This window comes from Rhinolophus ferrumequinum, chromosome 20 (assembly GCF_004115265.2).
Source record: "Rhinolophus ferrumequinum isolate MPI-CBG mRhiFer1 chromosome 20, mRhiFer1_v1.p, whole genome shotgun sequence".
Classification (NCBI taxonomy): domain Eukaryota; kingdom Metazoa; phylum Chordata; class Mammalia; order Chiroptera; family Rhinolophidae; genus Rhinolophus; species Rhinolophus ferrumequinum.
Window position 1 is genome coordinate 12,536,479 of NC_046303.1, and position 16,278 is coordinate 12,552,756.

At 44.4% G+C, this 16,278-nt stretch overlaps 1 protein-coding gene across 2 annotated transcripts in view; it reads right to left on the reverse strand.

Moving 5' to 3' along the window:
* The window catches only part of CHN2 (chimerin 2), a 277,643-nt gene that overhangs the window by 21,351 nt on the left and 240,014 nt on the right, over positions 1 to 16,278 (reverse strand). For both annotated transcript variants that reach the window (XM_033088120.1, XM_033088119.1), the window contains exon 7: positions 10,762 to 10,839. In XM_033088120.1, the coding sequence (XP_032944011.1) occupies positions 10,762 to 10,839 (78 nt within the window). The remainder of the gene's footprint in view (positions 1 to 10,761; positions 10,840 to 16,278) is intronic.

Genomic DNA, 16,278 nt, shown 5'->3' on the forward strand with positions numbered 1-16,278 from the left:
TCACCACAATAAATAACAAAACGAGAGAAAACACACAATCATTTCAAAAATTAGAATACAAACAATCAATAAAATTCAACATTCATTTAAAATAGTAGTACTTAACATACTAGGAGTAGGGGGAACGATCCTAAAAATAGTTGATCAAAAATAGTTGATCAAAAAAAGTTGATTAAGGGTATCTATGTTACACACATAATAAACATCATATTTAAAGATGAAACATTAGAATAATTTCCTTTAAAGTCAGCAAAAAGATAAGGCTACCTGCTACAAATCCTTCTCATGAGCATTATTCCGCAGAGTTTAGCCAGCATAATAAAACAGGACCAAGAAATACAACATATGATGGAGAAGAACCAAGGCCATCAAGTTTGCTTAATAAAAGAGCAAAATGAAGAAATCAGTAGCATTGCTATACATAAGTCAGAACTCATTTTATTAAGTAATAAAGATGAAAGACTCCACAAGAGGAGCAAAAATCTGAAACAATTAGAAAATAATTAAATAAAAGACATTAAGGACATAAATAAGGAGATATTCTATATTCATGTATGGCATACCCAGTATTACAAATATGTGTTATCCTCCAAATGAATCTATAAATCCAATGCAAATTTAATAAAAATCTCCATGGTGCCTTTCACAGTACTTGACAAAAAGTGATCCTAAAATCTATATTGAAGGATAGAGCTGAAAAGAATAGCCACGACAATTCTGAATAAGTAGAAAAAATGTAGGAAAACACATCCAACCATATATCAAGACTTCTATCATTACAAAAACGTAAAAGACCACGCAGGACAAACAGACCAGCGTGTCAGAGTGGAAAGGTCAGAAACCAAGTCACACATATATGGAGGCTTGGTATATCTCAGAAATAGCATTACACATTCGTGGGGGAAGGATGTCAGAGAGATGAATTATTTCATATTTCACCCACCTGTCCACCCACTCATTCATCATTCACTCATTTATTCAACCCTTACATGCTGATTGCCTAGTTTGAACCTGGTATTGTACTAGTCCTTAAATATACAAGGTCAAATAGCTCAGAGGAGCACAGACCTCCCTGCACTCAAGGATCTCATTTACAAGAATAAATAGGCAACGTAAATAATTATCCAATGGCAGCATTGTGCGAGAATAAGAAATTCTTCCTGAGTAGTCTGGGGAAAGTGATATTTGAACTGGGTTTTGAAGGATGAGTAGAAGTTCACACTGGGAAAAATTGAGCTGGTGGGGAAATGATGGTGTTCACTGGGGAGGCAGAGTACTTGGGAAGAACATTCCAAGAAGAGGAAAGAGCACAGCCAAAAGCCAGTGAAGGTGGGCTTGGTTTTTTAAATGCCATTCTTTTTTTGTAGGTCATACAAAAAAAGAAGTGACTAAATTCTGCTCTGGAACATCTCTAGTGGATAAAGAAATCACATGGAAAATACCTCCATACCTTGGGGTAAATATGAAAATTCAATATTTAGAAATTAGGAGAGGAGCTACAATGTTTACTACACATTGACCAAATCGAATCTCGTCCAACGAATGCTCTGGAAATGCAGGATAAGCTATTCGTGGATTTTCTAAAATTTCACTTGTTGCCAATATTTTAAAAAAATAAACGTATCACAATTGCATTTAATGCTTATTAGCCCCACCCATACTTACCAACATCCTTTCTCATCAGTGCATCCCCACTGCCTTTCATCTTATTTCTCCAGCCAAACAATTGCAGGCAGACATATCTGAATAGCAAATAACTCTGAGTGTCCCCACAAATACACATGCTCACAGAAATCCAACAAAATGGTGACAGAGGGGAGCATAAAGTTAGTTAAACATTATTTTAGGCCGGCTGCCTAATTTCCTCCTTGTGACGGGCCACTGTTTATTTTCATGGATGACATGTTGCTCCATTTTCTTTTGGGTCCACAAGGACAAACTCTAGACAGTAGGCTACCTGTAAATGCTACGGTACTCTCTCTGAACCCATTTTATTTCGGGTTGAGTTATTAGGTCAGCTCCCCCAGTGAAATACCCCCATATATCTGGAAAAGTCACTCATCAGCTTTTTCCATTCTCTGAAGTGTATTGATTTTCAAGACTATCTTTTCCGAAAAAAGAATATTTTACAAACTTTCGGGCAGTAACAAAAATACCCCAGACAGGAAGAAACTACCCCAGACAGGAAGAATGTCTGTCCAAGACTATTATACTAAGCACGGTCTGCCTGGAATTCAAAAACCACACCAAACAGAAAAAGATGATATTGCAGAAGATAAGGTATGTTTGACAAATAGCCCAGGAATGGCCATTTCATAAAAACAAGAGCAAGAAGAATTGTTAAGAGAAAGCTCAGGCGTTTAGCGAGTATCCCCTGACTTGAGTCTTTCTAAAGGAGCCGGATGTTATTTGTCTCACATTTGCTGAATCTGGAAGGCAGTATTCCCTGGTGGTTTCATAACAAGTATGTTTTCATGGGTCAATGCGGACACTGCCCTAGTGTCTAATCAGCTCAGCCAGGTTCCAGATTGTAAGAAGCAGAAATTGCTATTTATGATGTGCTACAGTTGAAAAATTTTGCTTTTTCTTATCAGTATACATCAGGGATTTTCAGACTTGGCGCTATGAACATGGGTAAACCTTCGCGCATTGGAGGATGTTTAGCCGCCTCCCTGGCCTCTCTCCACCAATGCCGGTAGCATTCCTCAGCTGGAACCGTCACCAAAGTCTGCAGACATTGCCAAAGGTGCCCCTGCAGGCACAGTGACCCTGGTAGAGAATCACCACTCTAAACTAAAACCAAATCACTTCAGTTTGTCATGTTTATTGTTTGTTACAAACGAGAAATATATTCTTTTACTTTGATTTGAAAAGGACTCCTTGGGTTGACGGCAATTTTTTTCTTAGCTGCTCTATGTACATAGACGAGGAGCAGGAGGTGGCTAAGATCACATCCAGCTACAAGGCCCTGGATCTGGGGAGTCACCTAGTACCAGCTTTCTTCCAGAGGCACCTGAGGAGCTGGAGGGCAGGCAGCTTGTCTGCTGTCAGTAGCCCTTGGCGTCCTGATGTCAGTCAAGGGTTTTTCCTATAATCTATTGCATTTCTCAGAATCATGTGACATTGTACTCATGTGAGAAATTAGGTTAAACCTGGGACTTTTCCTCCGTGCAAGATCAGATGAAATACTCACCTTGGAGTGAACCTTTTAAGAGCTGAGACAAATAGCACAGTGGGATCGCTCAGTCTGTGTCGCAGGACTCTGGGTTTTCCTGAGCAGAAGCTGCAGGGGCTGGTGTCTGCCTCAGCGGCGGCACCGCTGACCGCCCACCAACTCTGTCTATTCAGCAGCTGTTCTAGTGCATTTAAAATATGGCTTTATTTCTAAGACACTGAGTGCCACATAGCTTTTTGGGAATCTCCCCACTGCATGAGGCGACATCTTCTTGTAGTAGCTAACTTCCTCTCAGGTATATGAGGGCATCAGCACCAAAATTTTTTTGATACTTCCCTGCTCAAAACCCTCCAGGGGCCCCCTGTTATCTGTTGCCAGTTTTCTCAACCTTGGGACCTTGGGACCAGATAACTCTTTGTGGTGGTGACCTGTCCTGTCGTTGGAGGATATTTAGCAACATCCCTGGTCTCTGTGAGATGCCATTAGCAAACCCAGTCGTGAGAATCAGGAATGTCTCCAGACATTGCCAAATGTCCCCTGGGGCGCTAAACACTGTGGTTGAAAGCTACCCAGTAGAGGAAGAGTTCATATTCTTATGTCAGCACCTGCACCTGGCAGTGCCTGGCACATAATCGGCCCTCAACCCATGTTTGCTGAATAAAAAATAAATGTCTAAACAGTTTCCTCTTATTAGAACTTTCAAAAATACCCAACTAATATGAACAGTGATCACTGGTGCTTTTTATTTCCCCTCCACACAAAACACAAAAGGAGTATTTCTCTGGACTTAACAGGCCAGAATCAGCCATTTTGTCATTTAGAATAGTCCCTTTGAATGATATGTCCTTGGGAATAAAACAAACCTACTATAAAATTAATAACAGCTAAGCACTTGATATGGGTCATACTTCTTAATAGATGGTGTACATTTGTGGGGCAGCTTGGCCAAGCCACTCCCTGGTGTGTGGCCGAAACGAGGAGTCCCTGCTGCTGGGTTTGCTGTCAAAGCCTCTTCCCTTTCCACCAGGCTTTGCTTATTTGTAAAGGATTTACAATAACAGTGCGCCAATATTTACATACAAACATGCCAAGGAGCTATAAGAGAAGCTTTACGTCAGAGCCTGGCAGGCAGAGAAGGCACTCGCCTAGGTGAGAACCCTTGCCCAAAAATTGCTTCCTCACTTGTGAGACAACTCGGCAATGAGTGACATTCCACCGGATAAAGACATGGTGCTCTTGGTCTCAGGAGGACCCATTTAAAACACAGCCACCAGGTTAACGTAGCTGTCATTTTCAGAACAAGCCTTTTTCAAATTGACCAGAGACTGCTTGTGGAGCAATAGTAAATCTCAGCGAATCACAGAAGAGAGGGTTTTCCAGCCCACCAGGTCAGTTTGTCAGGAAACAGGTGATACTTTAAATTAATGGTAACATGTAGGCTATCAGCAGAATGCAAAGCCGGGAAGAATGAGGTGGAAAAGGAGAAGCTAAGCTCTAGAACCTAGGGTGGTCTAGATGGGTAACTCGGCAGGCAGACAGGACCATGGAGGGGGAGGGGGGCAAGAGAAACCATCCCGCGGTCGAGGGTGGAGAGTTGGCCAGAGACAAACCTCATTTACTTCCCAGTTTTGCTGAGGGCTGGTCCTGGCTCCCAAATGGCACAGCAACGATGGGTACACTTCGCCACCCACAGAAGCAAAAGAAGAGAGGCTTCCTTATACCCAGACAGACGGTAAGACTGACTTGTGCTGCGGAATGCCTAGGCTTGCAGATATTAATATTAATCATAATATCTAGGCTCAGGGTAGCTTCATGATTCACTTCAAACAGAATCCAGTGGTAAGAGATGGACTTTGATGTGACTTGAAGGGGAATTCTTCAGAACAAGGAGAGGATTATAGCTGACGATGGCAGGCTGTCTACCCAGGATGTCTTTCTTTCACACATAACCTGGGCATTGTTCACCCCCAGGCATTCTGTAGCCCCATCTGCAGGTTTCCCGGGGGGACCTCCATGGCCAGAGTTACCTGAGCACGACAGACACCTGGTCCAAGTCAGGCTATTTCGAGTCTCTCTGTGCAAATTTGGAACTGGATTTTGTGGCTGGTCTTGTGACATATAATCCAGGGAGTTCTCTCTCATCAGCCATGGTCTCTGCAGACCATATGGACTGATATTTTTGTGCAGGGAGAGAATGATGAGGCTGATACCCAGAGAACAGAGAGCAAAGAAATGGTGGGGAGTGAGGGAGAGAGAATAAAAGATGGAGTGGGGAAGGGAGAGAGAAGATGGAAGACAGGAAAGGAGGGATGGAGGGGAAAGATGACGAGAAAGTGGGTCCAAGCGCTCTCCCAGTTCCTGTTTCCACCCCTGCCTGAGTTCTAACAGTCCCTGGGGGCTCTATGAGACCCTCCTGTATTATAGCCTCTCATTTAGCTTAAGGCAGTTTCTGGGGGTTCTATTACCTGAAAATAAGGAGTTTCTAACAATTCTAATGGTGGAGTCAGGTTGCAGGAGGTAGATAAGAAATGACTCTTCATAGCACTTTGGGAGCAGAAACCATCTTTTTTTCATAAAGCCCAGTATTTGCAAGCCTGTTTATTCTAGTCCCACTTTCAGGCTCTCATTTTATATTCAAAGCAATGAAGTTTGACTTTCCTTTGAGTTGTTCCAGATTTGTTTCTGCCCAAACAGCCTTTTCTGATTATAAAACAAAAGAAACAAAATAAAACCCACAACCATTTCTGAAGTTGATTTCTGTCTGTGTGAATGCAAGACAGGCAAATGATTGGGGACAAAGGGCTAACACAGTTTTATGAGGTCAAGAAGGAACGGGAAAAGAGAGCAGTTTGCATATATGAAGCAACTGGCTCATTCCAAAGAAGTGGCCACTAGACTGATAAGAATGCAAACCAATGATAGGCACAGAAACCGTAAATGAGCCACAAAACCCACAGTGGGCGGTAGTAGTGCTGCCATACCCTAGACAGGTGTCCTAGCAGTGGCCCCAGGACACCCTCTCAGCCTCCTAAATGTCTAGTCCTGCCCCCCAGGATCTTATGTGTTAGAAGGAGCATGATACCTGAGCACACAGGTACGCGTGGTGTACCATGGATGCTTCTGTGGCAGCCTTGGTCTATGAAGAGTGAGGGACATAAACAGGTAAGCTGGGCAACCATTTAGCTTTTGTCCAGGCAGGGCCGCTTTTGAGAGTCACCATAAAAGAAGCTGGGAGAAGAGGAGGAACTCGGGACAAGTGTGTACCCCTGACCCCCGGCCCAGCTTCCCCATATGTAAGACACTGGGCAGCTCTGCAGTGCCAGACCCTTCAGCCAAATAGGGAGTGAGAGCTGGCCCCACACACTCTGATACGGTCTCCATCTCTTGGGTGTGGTCTGGTGACCCTGGCAAGGGCCCATTACCTGGAAGGACTGAAGCATAACTAACAGTGCAACAAGCCGTGGATGAGACTACCTGAGGGGTGGGGACAGCGCCATCAGAGGTAGGTAGGGCCCTGAGGCCATGAGATATCCACTACACATGCTATTGACCAATATTTATTGATGGCCTGCTCTGGGCCAGGACCTGTTCTTGACAGGGGATTCTGCAGGAAGTAAAAGAGACAAAAATCCCTGTCCCCACCCCTTCCTAGGGTCGTGGCGGGGAGGGTGTTTCCATCTGGTAAGGGAAGGGCAAACACACAGGTAAATATCTACTGGTGAGCAGTGCTGTGGAGAAAAGGAAAGCTGGCAGGGGGCTGGGAAAGGGTTGGACGCTGGATGGAGGGCATGGGGAACATGGGGTAAGGTGGGGCTGAAGTGGTTTGCCCTTCAACCTGTAGAACTTTCTGGATCTCTGCTCTCCATCCACACTCCACACAGGGAGTATGGATGCCTGGGTGCACGGAGAGAATCTGGTAGAAGGAGCCAGTGATGTATACACACATGCAGACTGTGGAGGCTGAGAACTTGAGCCGGCTGAGTGGAAACAATGCCCAAGGCCACCCTTCGGCCATGATCTGGCCTCTCCCGTTGATTATCTAGATGTGAAGTGAGCATTTCTCTCTCAGTTGCTCTCTTCCCCGCACCCTGTTCTCTCCTGGCTGATTTCCGACTCTAGGTTTCCACTCCTGTCATTTGCACTGTCCAGAACGCTTTTTCATCTTTCTATTACATCTAGTTAACGAGAGAGAAAGAAAGCCATGACAGAAAAAAGAAAGAAGGGCATGAAGAAGTGAGGGTGAAAAGTAAGAAATACAGAGACAGAGAAAGATAAATATAAACACACGAGGGAAATGAGAGACACAAAGGGTGAAAAATAAAATAGTAATAGAAGCTAACCCTACTGGGTGCCAGAGGCCATAGGCGATTTACAGGTATTCTTTAAACCCTACAACACTCCCATTTTACAGATGAGGAAATTGAGGCTGGGAGAACTAAATTGTTCGCCAAAGATCAAGTCGTGGCCAGGAGTACCAAGCTGGCCACAGCTCCCCCATCACTGTGCTAAGTGGGGAAGGAAGGATAGTCATCCAGATTGTCGGGGCTCTGGGGTTGGCTGGCCTGAAGGTTTTCGAGCTCAGCCACAAGGTGTTATCAGGGTAGACCCTCCAAAAGAGAGCTATTGCGTTTATAGGAGACTGCCTTATTCCATTAAGTCAACTAGATAAGCAGAGATGTAGATGAAATAAGAGTTAAATAAGGAAGTGATTTTTTTCTGTTCATCAAACAGTTTTCATTTTAGAGAGGAGTCCGTTAATCTCATCATTCCTTCAACAAATACCTTTCAGTGCCTAGGATATGCAGGTAACCCCAGAGAATTATGGATTTAAATTGGCCACATTTGTATCTGCATACAGTGTGGAAAAGTACATAATGATTGCATGAAATGAGGCGCATAAGTGATTGCATTAATTTGCTTCCGAAAGATTTTGTTCCCAGAGCTGAATTTTGGCTTTTCCTAGACACACTTTCCAAGGTAAGGACAGTCGATAATGCACTCAAGAGCAGTGACTAGGGTCCTTCTGAGAGAAAGGAGCAGGAGTTCCCAACCTGTGGTGTTGGGGGTTTCTAGTCATTCCTCTTGATGAAGTACCTGGGGGAGAGCCAGGAGAGGGCTTTTACCTGGGGGAACAGTCCTGACTGGGGCAAAAAAAAATCTTATTGTGGGGTGAGTCATTAAAATCAGCTGGCAGATTCAACTTTCTGGCAAGAAGCCTCTAGGGTGATTTATCAGCATGCAAATGGGATTATTCTTTCCTTTTACTGAATGCTTACCCTATGCTATACACAGAACACCCTCAAATAATAACCGGAATTACAAATGAAGAAAATTTCAGGACAAAGCCTACTGGAAGTCAACATAAATAAAGCTTTGTGTTTTATGTCTTAATTTTACACGAATTCCAAGCAGATGGCAGGGGACTGTGATAAGAGTTTTCTTTCTTCAGTATAGTTCAGTGTCGTGTTACTAGAAACCCACTGCTCTATTTATAGCAGGAGCCTGGTTTGGGAAGGGTCTTCCAAAGATAGTAGGTTAGGGGTGAGGAGAGGGCTGAATGAGGGTGGGAGGGACAAGGAATGAGAGAGGGAGCCACCCCCTCCCACCCCAGCCAGTCATTCTTAAAGCCACAATCAACTGACACAGCGACTCAAGCGTCTGCTATGTCTCAAAGGTGTCTATTTAAAACGCGGAAGAGAAATGCTGCTGTCTGGTTTGTGTGGCCTCTCTAACAACTTGTCTGTTCTCTGCTTTTTCTTCTCTACAGCGATAAGTTAGAAGAGATCACACCAAATAGATACTGACTTTTTAAGCAAACATTTAAAAAGCAGTGGGTGTTTTTCAGTGATAAATAATAAAGATCGTGTTAGTAACAGTACTATTTAAGAAAATAAGATTCAGACCTTATCTTTTTGTTTTAAAGGTCTTCATTTCCCATTCAGAGCTAAGAAAACTGAAACAAGTCTAGAAAGTATCCACCAACTAAATCTGCACGTGTGTTTTTCACACACGCTCAGGCACAGTGTATGTAGAAGGAAGCTGTCCCATGCAAACACGTATCACAGTAAGGCACCGTCCCAGTTGTACCTTAAAACCAGAAGAATTGGAATTAAGAGGAAGGAAAAGAATTTGCAAATCCAGGAAGATCCATCCTCCCATCCATGGTTGTGCATCCAAGGATGCAAAGGACCGGGATTTCTGCCCAAAGTTAGAAAAAACACTTTCTCAAGGCAAACCTATTATTAATGAGGGCAAATGTAGAAAACAAGAAAGAGAAAAGTATAAAGGCTTTTTATGCCCCAAATTAGACCTGTCACTTTCCGGTGATGGGAGAAGTTTCAAGAGCCATGTCACAGATAAAGACGTACATAAAGTAATTCTTCATCCTCACGCTAAAAATGGAGGGTGCAATGGCTCCATTCTTCTGTTCAATTATAGCATGCACGTGCCTGAGCTGCTTGCTGTCTAAAAACAGAAGCAGGGCAAACAAGACCAAACTAACACACATGTATATTTAATAAACACACACGTGTCCTTCTGAAGGATCAGAAAGCAGCTGAATAAACCAGGTGTCCCTGGTCACCTCTGACAAAGGGCTATCTAGCTCCAACAGTCACTTCGGCTGCTGGCCCTAAAGGAAACAGGAGTTGAAAAAAAGACGGCAATTCACAAGTTGCTGCCCCTGCCTCTTCTTTTCGTCCTGGATCCTTCATCTCCGCACTCTCCAACTTCCAAACTGTCAGTCCATTTTCTAGGGTAAAACCTCTCACTCTGTCTTGTCTCTCCTCCACGCAAAAGCATCTCAAGCCAGGCCATTTGGCAAGAGCATCTCCTCCCAGCCCTTCTTGGAAAACACATTAGGGCAAAGGAAATAAGCCATATTTTTCTGACGGCAGGACGTTTCCACCAGTGCTGCTCTGAAATGAAGATAGCAGTAGTTCCAGTTTATAAATACATGTTGGAAAACCCACTTAAACTCCCACCAACTTTCCGTATCTTTTTGTTTGGTCTGGTGAGCAGGATCAAGGCAGTGAGCGAAGGGAGGCTGGCGAGGCAGCAGCGTGCGCCCTGCACCCAGAGCATAAACAAAAGCTACTGGATGGTATCTCCTGTCATCTGCTTTCACAGCTGTCTACACATAAACCAAGGGAGTTCGCATCCCCGAAAACAAAAGACAAAACAGAATGTGAAACGGGCAACTGTTTTCACTTGCTCAGAGATAGCAATGATTCTTACTGCTGTGCTGAGTGGAAAAGTACTGCTCGGCAGTCACGAGAGGATCTCTAAATGCCACCGATTGGGCATGCTCTGTTTTCCTTTCACTGGACCTGGGAATCTGAAGGGGAAATGGGTCCAATTCTCTAGAACGACGGTAACACACGTATAGGTGTTTTCTAGGCATCGGCATCAAGCAAATTGCTTTCTGAGGTCTCCAGTGTGACCTGATACAAAGCAAGTAGCTAAATGTGGAAAGCAAAGGCATCTGTTGTCTCGTTAGTTTACAATCCAAGGCCAGATGGAAACCATAACCTGCGCTTGTCCACCTGCCCCTTTATAACAGGAGAAAGGACGAGAGGCTTGCTTACCTTGAAGTTGTGTGTCTTCTCATAGTTGAAGTGGGTGTCACTCTGCGTGAGGGCGGCCCTTCGGACCAGGGAGGAGATCTGTGGACAGGCAAAGAGTTTGAGAGGAGGCCAAAGAAAGCCTGTGATTCCCACCTTCACCCCCAAGGCCACGGCCAGCAGCTCCTGGCGCTTCCTGCCCTGCTTCGGTTTCCGAGCCACAGCACACTTTTTCTCATTTTCCAGCCACAGTTCCTCGGAGAACATAATGCGTGGTCCCCAGATCTTTCCAATTTCCCCTGGGGAGCCTGGGCCACTCAGGGCTGTCAGGGTTGTCGAAGGGCGGCTAATATTAGGCAGCAGATTGGGGCAGCTGTGTCCTGTCTGCAGAGGCCTCCGGCATGTGACCTGCAAGGGCCGGTCTGAGGGACGGAGGGGGCTCTGCATCTGAATAAGGACGGGCCTGTTTTGTGCTGTGTCTTAAGCCCGACGTGTGCCTGGAACAATAGCACACATTCATGCGCACGGCACCCCCAGACTGCTGCATCCAGCCAGCCAGTGAGGAATCAATGGGGGAGGCAGGGGCAGGCAGCTTTATTCCTCCTGCCACAGCGTACTGCCAAGGAGAGACCTCTCCTGCTTGCTAGCACATGTCACACACACACACACACACACACACACACACACACACACACACACATCTGATGTTCAAAGCCTGAGACTGCATCCAATTATTTTGGGGCTCTGAACCCCATCCTGGGCTGAATTCCAGCAGATTAAACCTTTAAACCCCGATGACTGTTTAATCTTATAGGGATACAGCCTGAGTCTCTCTCTCTTTTTTTTTTTTTAAATCTGCTCCAGCACTTGAAAGCTTAATTTTTATTCTTACGCATGCATTAAATTAGAACAGTCTGAGCACCGAATGGGGCATGGGAGAAGAGCATAACATGTCAGCTCTGAGTCTTACAGCCAAAATTTCAAAATAAGAGGTAGGATGTCTGGTTTTAGGGTACCATCCCCCAACTCCCATCCTTCGTCTCCCCGCCAAATACAGACAACCCCCCACAACCCACACAGGCAACATTCCTTAACTGAAACCAAAACATCAGTTACTCTTCTTTGACATGAAACATCTTCAATGTTCGTTCTGTTAGCCCAATGCCCTCCTTGCTCGTAAAAAAGCATCGTCTGTTTGATGGTCTCCCCTGGGACCACAGATTTTTGGTCGCGGGTCTCTCCATTACTAGAAATGAGAAATCATTCCATCTTGAGCGTGCTCCTGATCTGCTCGCAAAGTTTAATGCAGCAAACACCAGACAGTAACATCAATGCTTTTGCAACCAGAAAGCAAGAGGAACGTGGATGGCTGGACCATGAAGGTCATCCCATCCTCTACTGACACATGGTCCCCTATTCCAGCCCCTCCAAGCAGCCTTGTGGAGAGTAACAAAAGATCAGTCTTTTCCTTGTCTTTATTCCTGGCAATCATTATCATTCCAAGTGCATCCTCCTATTTCATCCTCTTGTTACCTCCAATAATAATAGCCAATTTTTCCATTGAGCTACTGAACACAAAACGTTGTGCCAGATGATATCAATAAAGTCATATTGTGCTCAATAAGAATGCACTTACGCATTTAATTTCAGCTCATGTGTATAAGGAATAAGACTTTTATTCCCATTTTTCCGACGAAGATATTGAGGCACCAAGAGGTGAAGCGATTTCCCCAGGCACATGCAGCTGGTTTAAGCGTCCGGCACCCACGCTCCTGAACACCACATCCGGGTACCTAAGAAAGCCAGGGTGGTGTCACGTCCTCCATCACATCCTGCCAAATGCTTTATCTGAAATATTGGCCAAGTCTTCCCCTCCTTACCGTGTGTGCCCCACACTAACTCAGACCCTTCATAACTTTCTAGTACACCTTACACACAGACGTGCGACAGTATTCTTAGTCCAGTCACCACTCCGTCTGCCCAGAAAATGTCAGTGATTCTCCATGACTTCACCATGTTCTGGCACTGCGGGTTTTTCATGAGCCCGTCCCAATCAATCCAGCTTATCTACTTCCCTACATTCCCCCGTTGACAGATCCCACAAAACCTCTTCTCTGACTCGCTCACCTTCTCACTTCAGTAGCTTCTTCTGTCCTTTAGCATATTCCAGCATCATTTCCACATGTTCACATTTCACCAACATTCACATTCTAACTCAAACGCCACCCTCTCCAAAAAGACTTCTCCGAACTCCCCATTGGAAGCAAACTCTCTCCTCTGAAACCCCATAGTGTTTTTTCTAGTTTTCCTATAGCACTTATGACTTTCTATCTTAGAGTGATTTATAACAGGTCTTACACCTCTGTCATCTTGAGAAGTCACAGTGACATGCTCTACGTCTAATTCACCTTTGTTTCCCCATAAAAGTGTCTAACAAAATTCCTCACCATAGTAGATAATAAATAGAAGTTGCTAGAAAGTACCTGCACATATGGGAAGCTAGAGTTGTGGAGGGAGGTGTGCAAAGGTGACCGTATGGGGTGGGGTCTCCTGCCCCATCTTACATCACTCACTGCCATGCATTAGCTTCCAAGGACCTGAACGTCCGGGGTCTGCCCTTGTGATGGGCTCCGCCAGACTCCTTAGCCCTCCTTCCCACTGCCCCATCCTAAAGGACAACTGCCACTCACAGAGGTTGAGTGAAAGCATGGAATACCTTGGAAAGGCTTTGAATCCTTAGCCTAAAGGCAAAAAAGACAGAGTAGAAATAAGGGTCTATTCTCAAACCTTTACTGCCAGCAAATCAAGAGACTTTTGATGGTGAGCCATTCTGTGTCAGAATGGATTCCGTGATCTAAACTAGGCTAATTCCATGGCTACATGTCTTTAGAATCCGACACAATAACTCTTTAAATGGAAAGTGGGCAAAAGTCTCCTTTTCCTTTTGGTATACGGACGGGTGAATACAAGGAGATTTAATATTTTCTCTTGTGCCTGTGCCTTTACTTGTAACAAGTAATTTTTATTTCTATTGGTGACAGTGATTTCTTTTTCAGATATTTGCTCCATAGAATTTACCCAAACACAAGAAACATTCAGACTTATGAAGGAACTGCACAGTGTTCACTTCAAATGTGTCCTTACAGAAGTGTTGGTATTGAGGGAGCATTACTGTGAGGGGAGTGGGTGACCCCAGATCACCCCCTATTAAAGGGAAAAATGATTACAGATGTGTTATGGTGCAAACTTCCCTCTTAAAGAACTCCATCACACGGAACTCTTCTTTAGCCAAGCGTCTCAAGGACAGTGCCTTGGCTCCTTTTATCTCCCCCAGAAAAACTAATACACGTTCTTAGACACGTGGACACTGAATACTTTTGCTGACCATCTTTTTCTAACAAAATTTCCTATCTGACCTATTGTGATCTATACATTCATTAGATGAAGCACACTTCCGTACATACGCTGTTTAAATCGGAGATTCTCAATTTTGGAACTATTGACATTTGGGACCAGATAATTCTTTGTTGTGAGATGTTTAGCAGTGTCCCTGGCTTCCACTCATTAGATGCCAGTAGAGTCCCCTCCTGGATAATCAAAAATGTCCCCAGACATTGCCAAATCTTTCCTCTGAGGCAAAACTGCCTGCAGTTGAGAATACCTGGATTAGATGAGTGACACAAATATTTATAGCATGCTTTCTGTATGCCAGGCATTACACTATGAACTTTACATATACTGACTCATTTAAGATTATAACCCTTTGAGGTAGGTACTGTTATAATTATCCCCACTCTACAGATGAGGAAATGGGAAATGAGGGTTTAAGTGACTTGCCCAAGGTCACACAGATGGTAAATGGTAGAGCTGAGATGAGAACCCAAGCACGACTAACCAGGTCTTGGCTTCTACCCCCACTCCACCCCCGCCCCCAAGAACAAGTTTCTTTATTTTTTTTATTGTAGTAAAATACACATAACATAGAATTTACCATTTTAACCATTTAAAAGTACACAATTCAGCAATTCAGTGGCATTAAGTGCATTCATCATTACCTCTATCTACTTCCAGAACATTCCATCACCCAAAATAAAACCCCATACCCATTAAGCCGTCATTCATCATTCCTCTCTCCCTCCAGCCCCTGCCAGTCACCAATCTGCTTTCTATCTCTGGATTTGCCTATTCTGAATATTTCATATAAGTGGAATTATGCAACATATAGCCTTCTGTGTCTGGCTTCTTTTCCACTTATCATGTTTTCCAGGCCCATCCATGCGGTAGCATGGATAAGTAGTTCATTGCTTTCTATTGCTGAATGATAATCCATTGTTAGCAACAGGATACATTTTGTTTATCCATTCATCAGCTGATGGAAATTTGGGTTGTTTGATCTTTTGCCTAGTTCGAGGAGTGCTGCTAAGAACATTCTTGAACAAGTTTTTGTTTGAACACTTGTTTTCAGTTCTTTGGGGTATACACGAAACCAATGCTTTTAACCACCCTCTAAACTGCCTCTCATCCAAATAACGTTCACATTAAAAAATACCCAGGGGTTATATGCCAGAATTACTCTTTTCCCCACTGTTAACCTGTTAGCAACTCACAGGACTGGTGTTTCCTGGTTTGGTTCTGAAACAGGAGACTTGTTCTCCGCGGCACCTCTTCCAAAGCAGCCACTGCTTAAGTTACTTTGGGAAGTAGGTGGGGCTATAAATAAATGGTGCAATAAGCTCACCACTTCCCTTTTCCTCTTTTATAAATAAGGGTTGGGATTCTATTTTCTGCGGCCTCTCACTGTTCTTTCTCTCTGTGATTAGGATCCTGAATCCAAGAAAGAGCCAGGCAACAAGAAGGCAGTGCAAGGTTGTCAGGTGAGGACAAAGAGCCAATGATGGGTCAGTGGGCAGGGAGACTCAGGAAAACAAAGCCCGTGTTTGTTTGGGGTGGCTGCATACATGTAAAGTGCCCAGGAAATGGGGTCGGTGGGAGAAAGAGGAACACCCTCCCCTCTGTGCTGACTTTAGTAACCTAGCATCAAAAGCCCAGAGGGGCCCTCAGAAGTTCATCTAACCAATGGTCCCTTCTCCGCCTGGCTCGGGCAGGCCCACCTCTGCGCATGATGACATTCTGCCTTATTGATACCAATTTCCAGAAAAGGTCATTGACTATCAACCTGCAGTTCTTCTGCAGACTTCAAGTAAATTCCAGTTCTGGGTTTTAAAGAGGACGCATTGAACATGTCATTCGCCCCAAGCTAGTGTTTCCCCACTATTCCCGCCCTAGTCCTTGTGCTGCTGGGGTTCCTCTCGCTTCTTTCTCTTGAGTCTGAAGTCTCCATAGCTGTTGAAAGCCCAAACAATACCCCTGCTACAAACACTACCCTGCAGCTGTGGGCATGTGCTGCCTCGTGGCAATATATGGAATGAAAGTCAACATTCCTAGTGCTGACAAAGGTGTTATGAGCGCTCTCGAGTATACTGCTGAGGTCTGTATGAAATGGCTCGTCTGGGGAAACAATCAGCAATGCATCCAATGCCT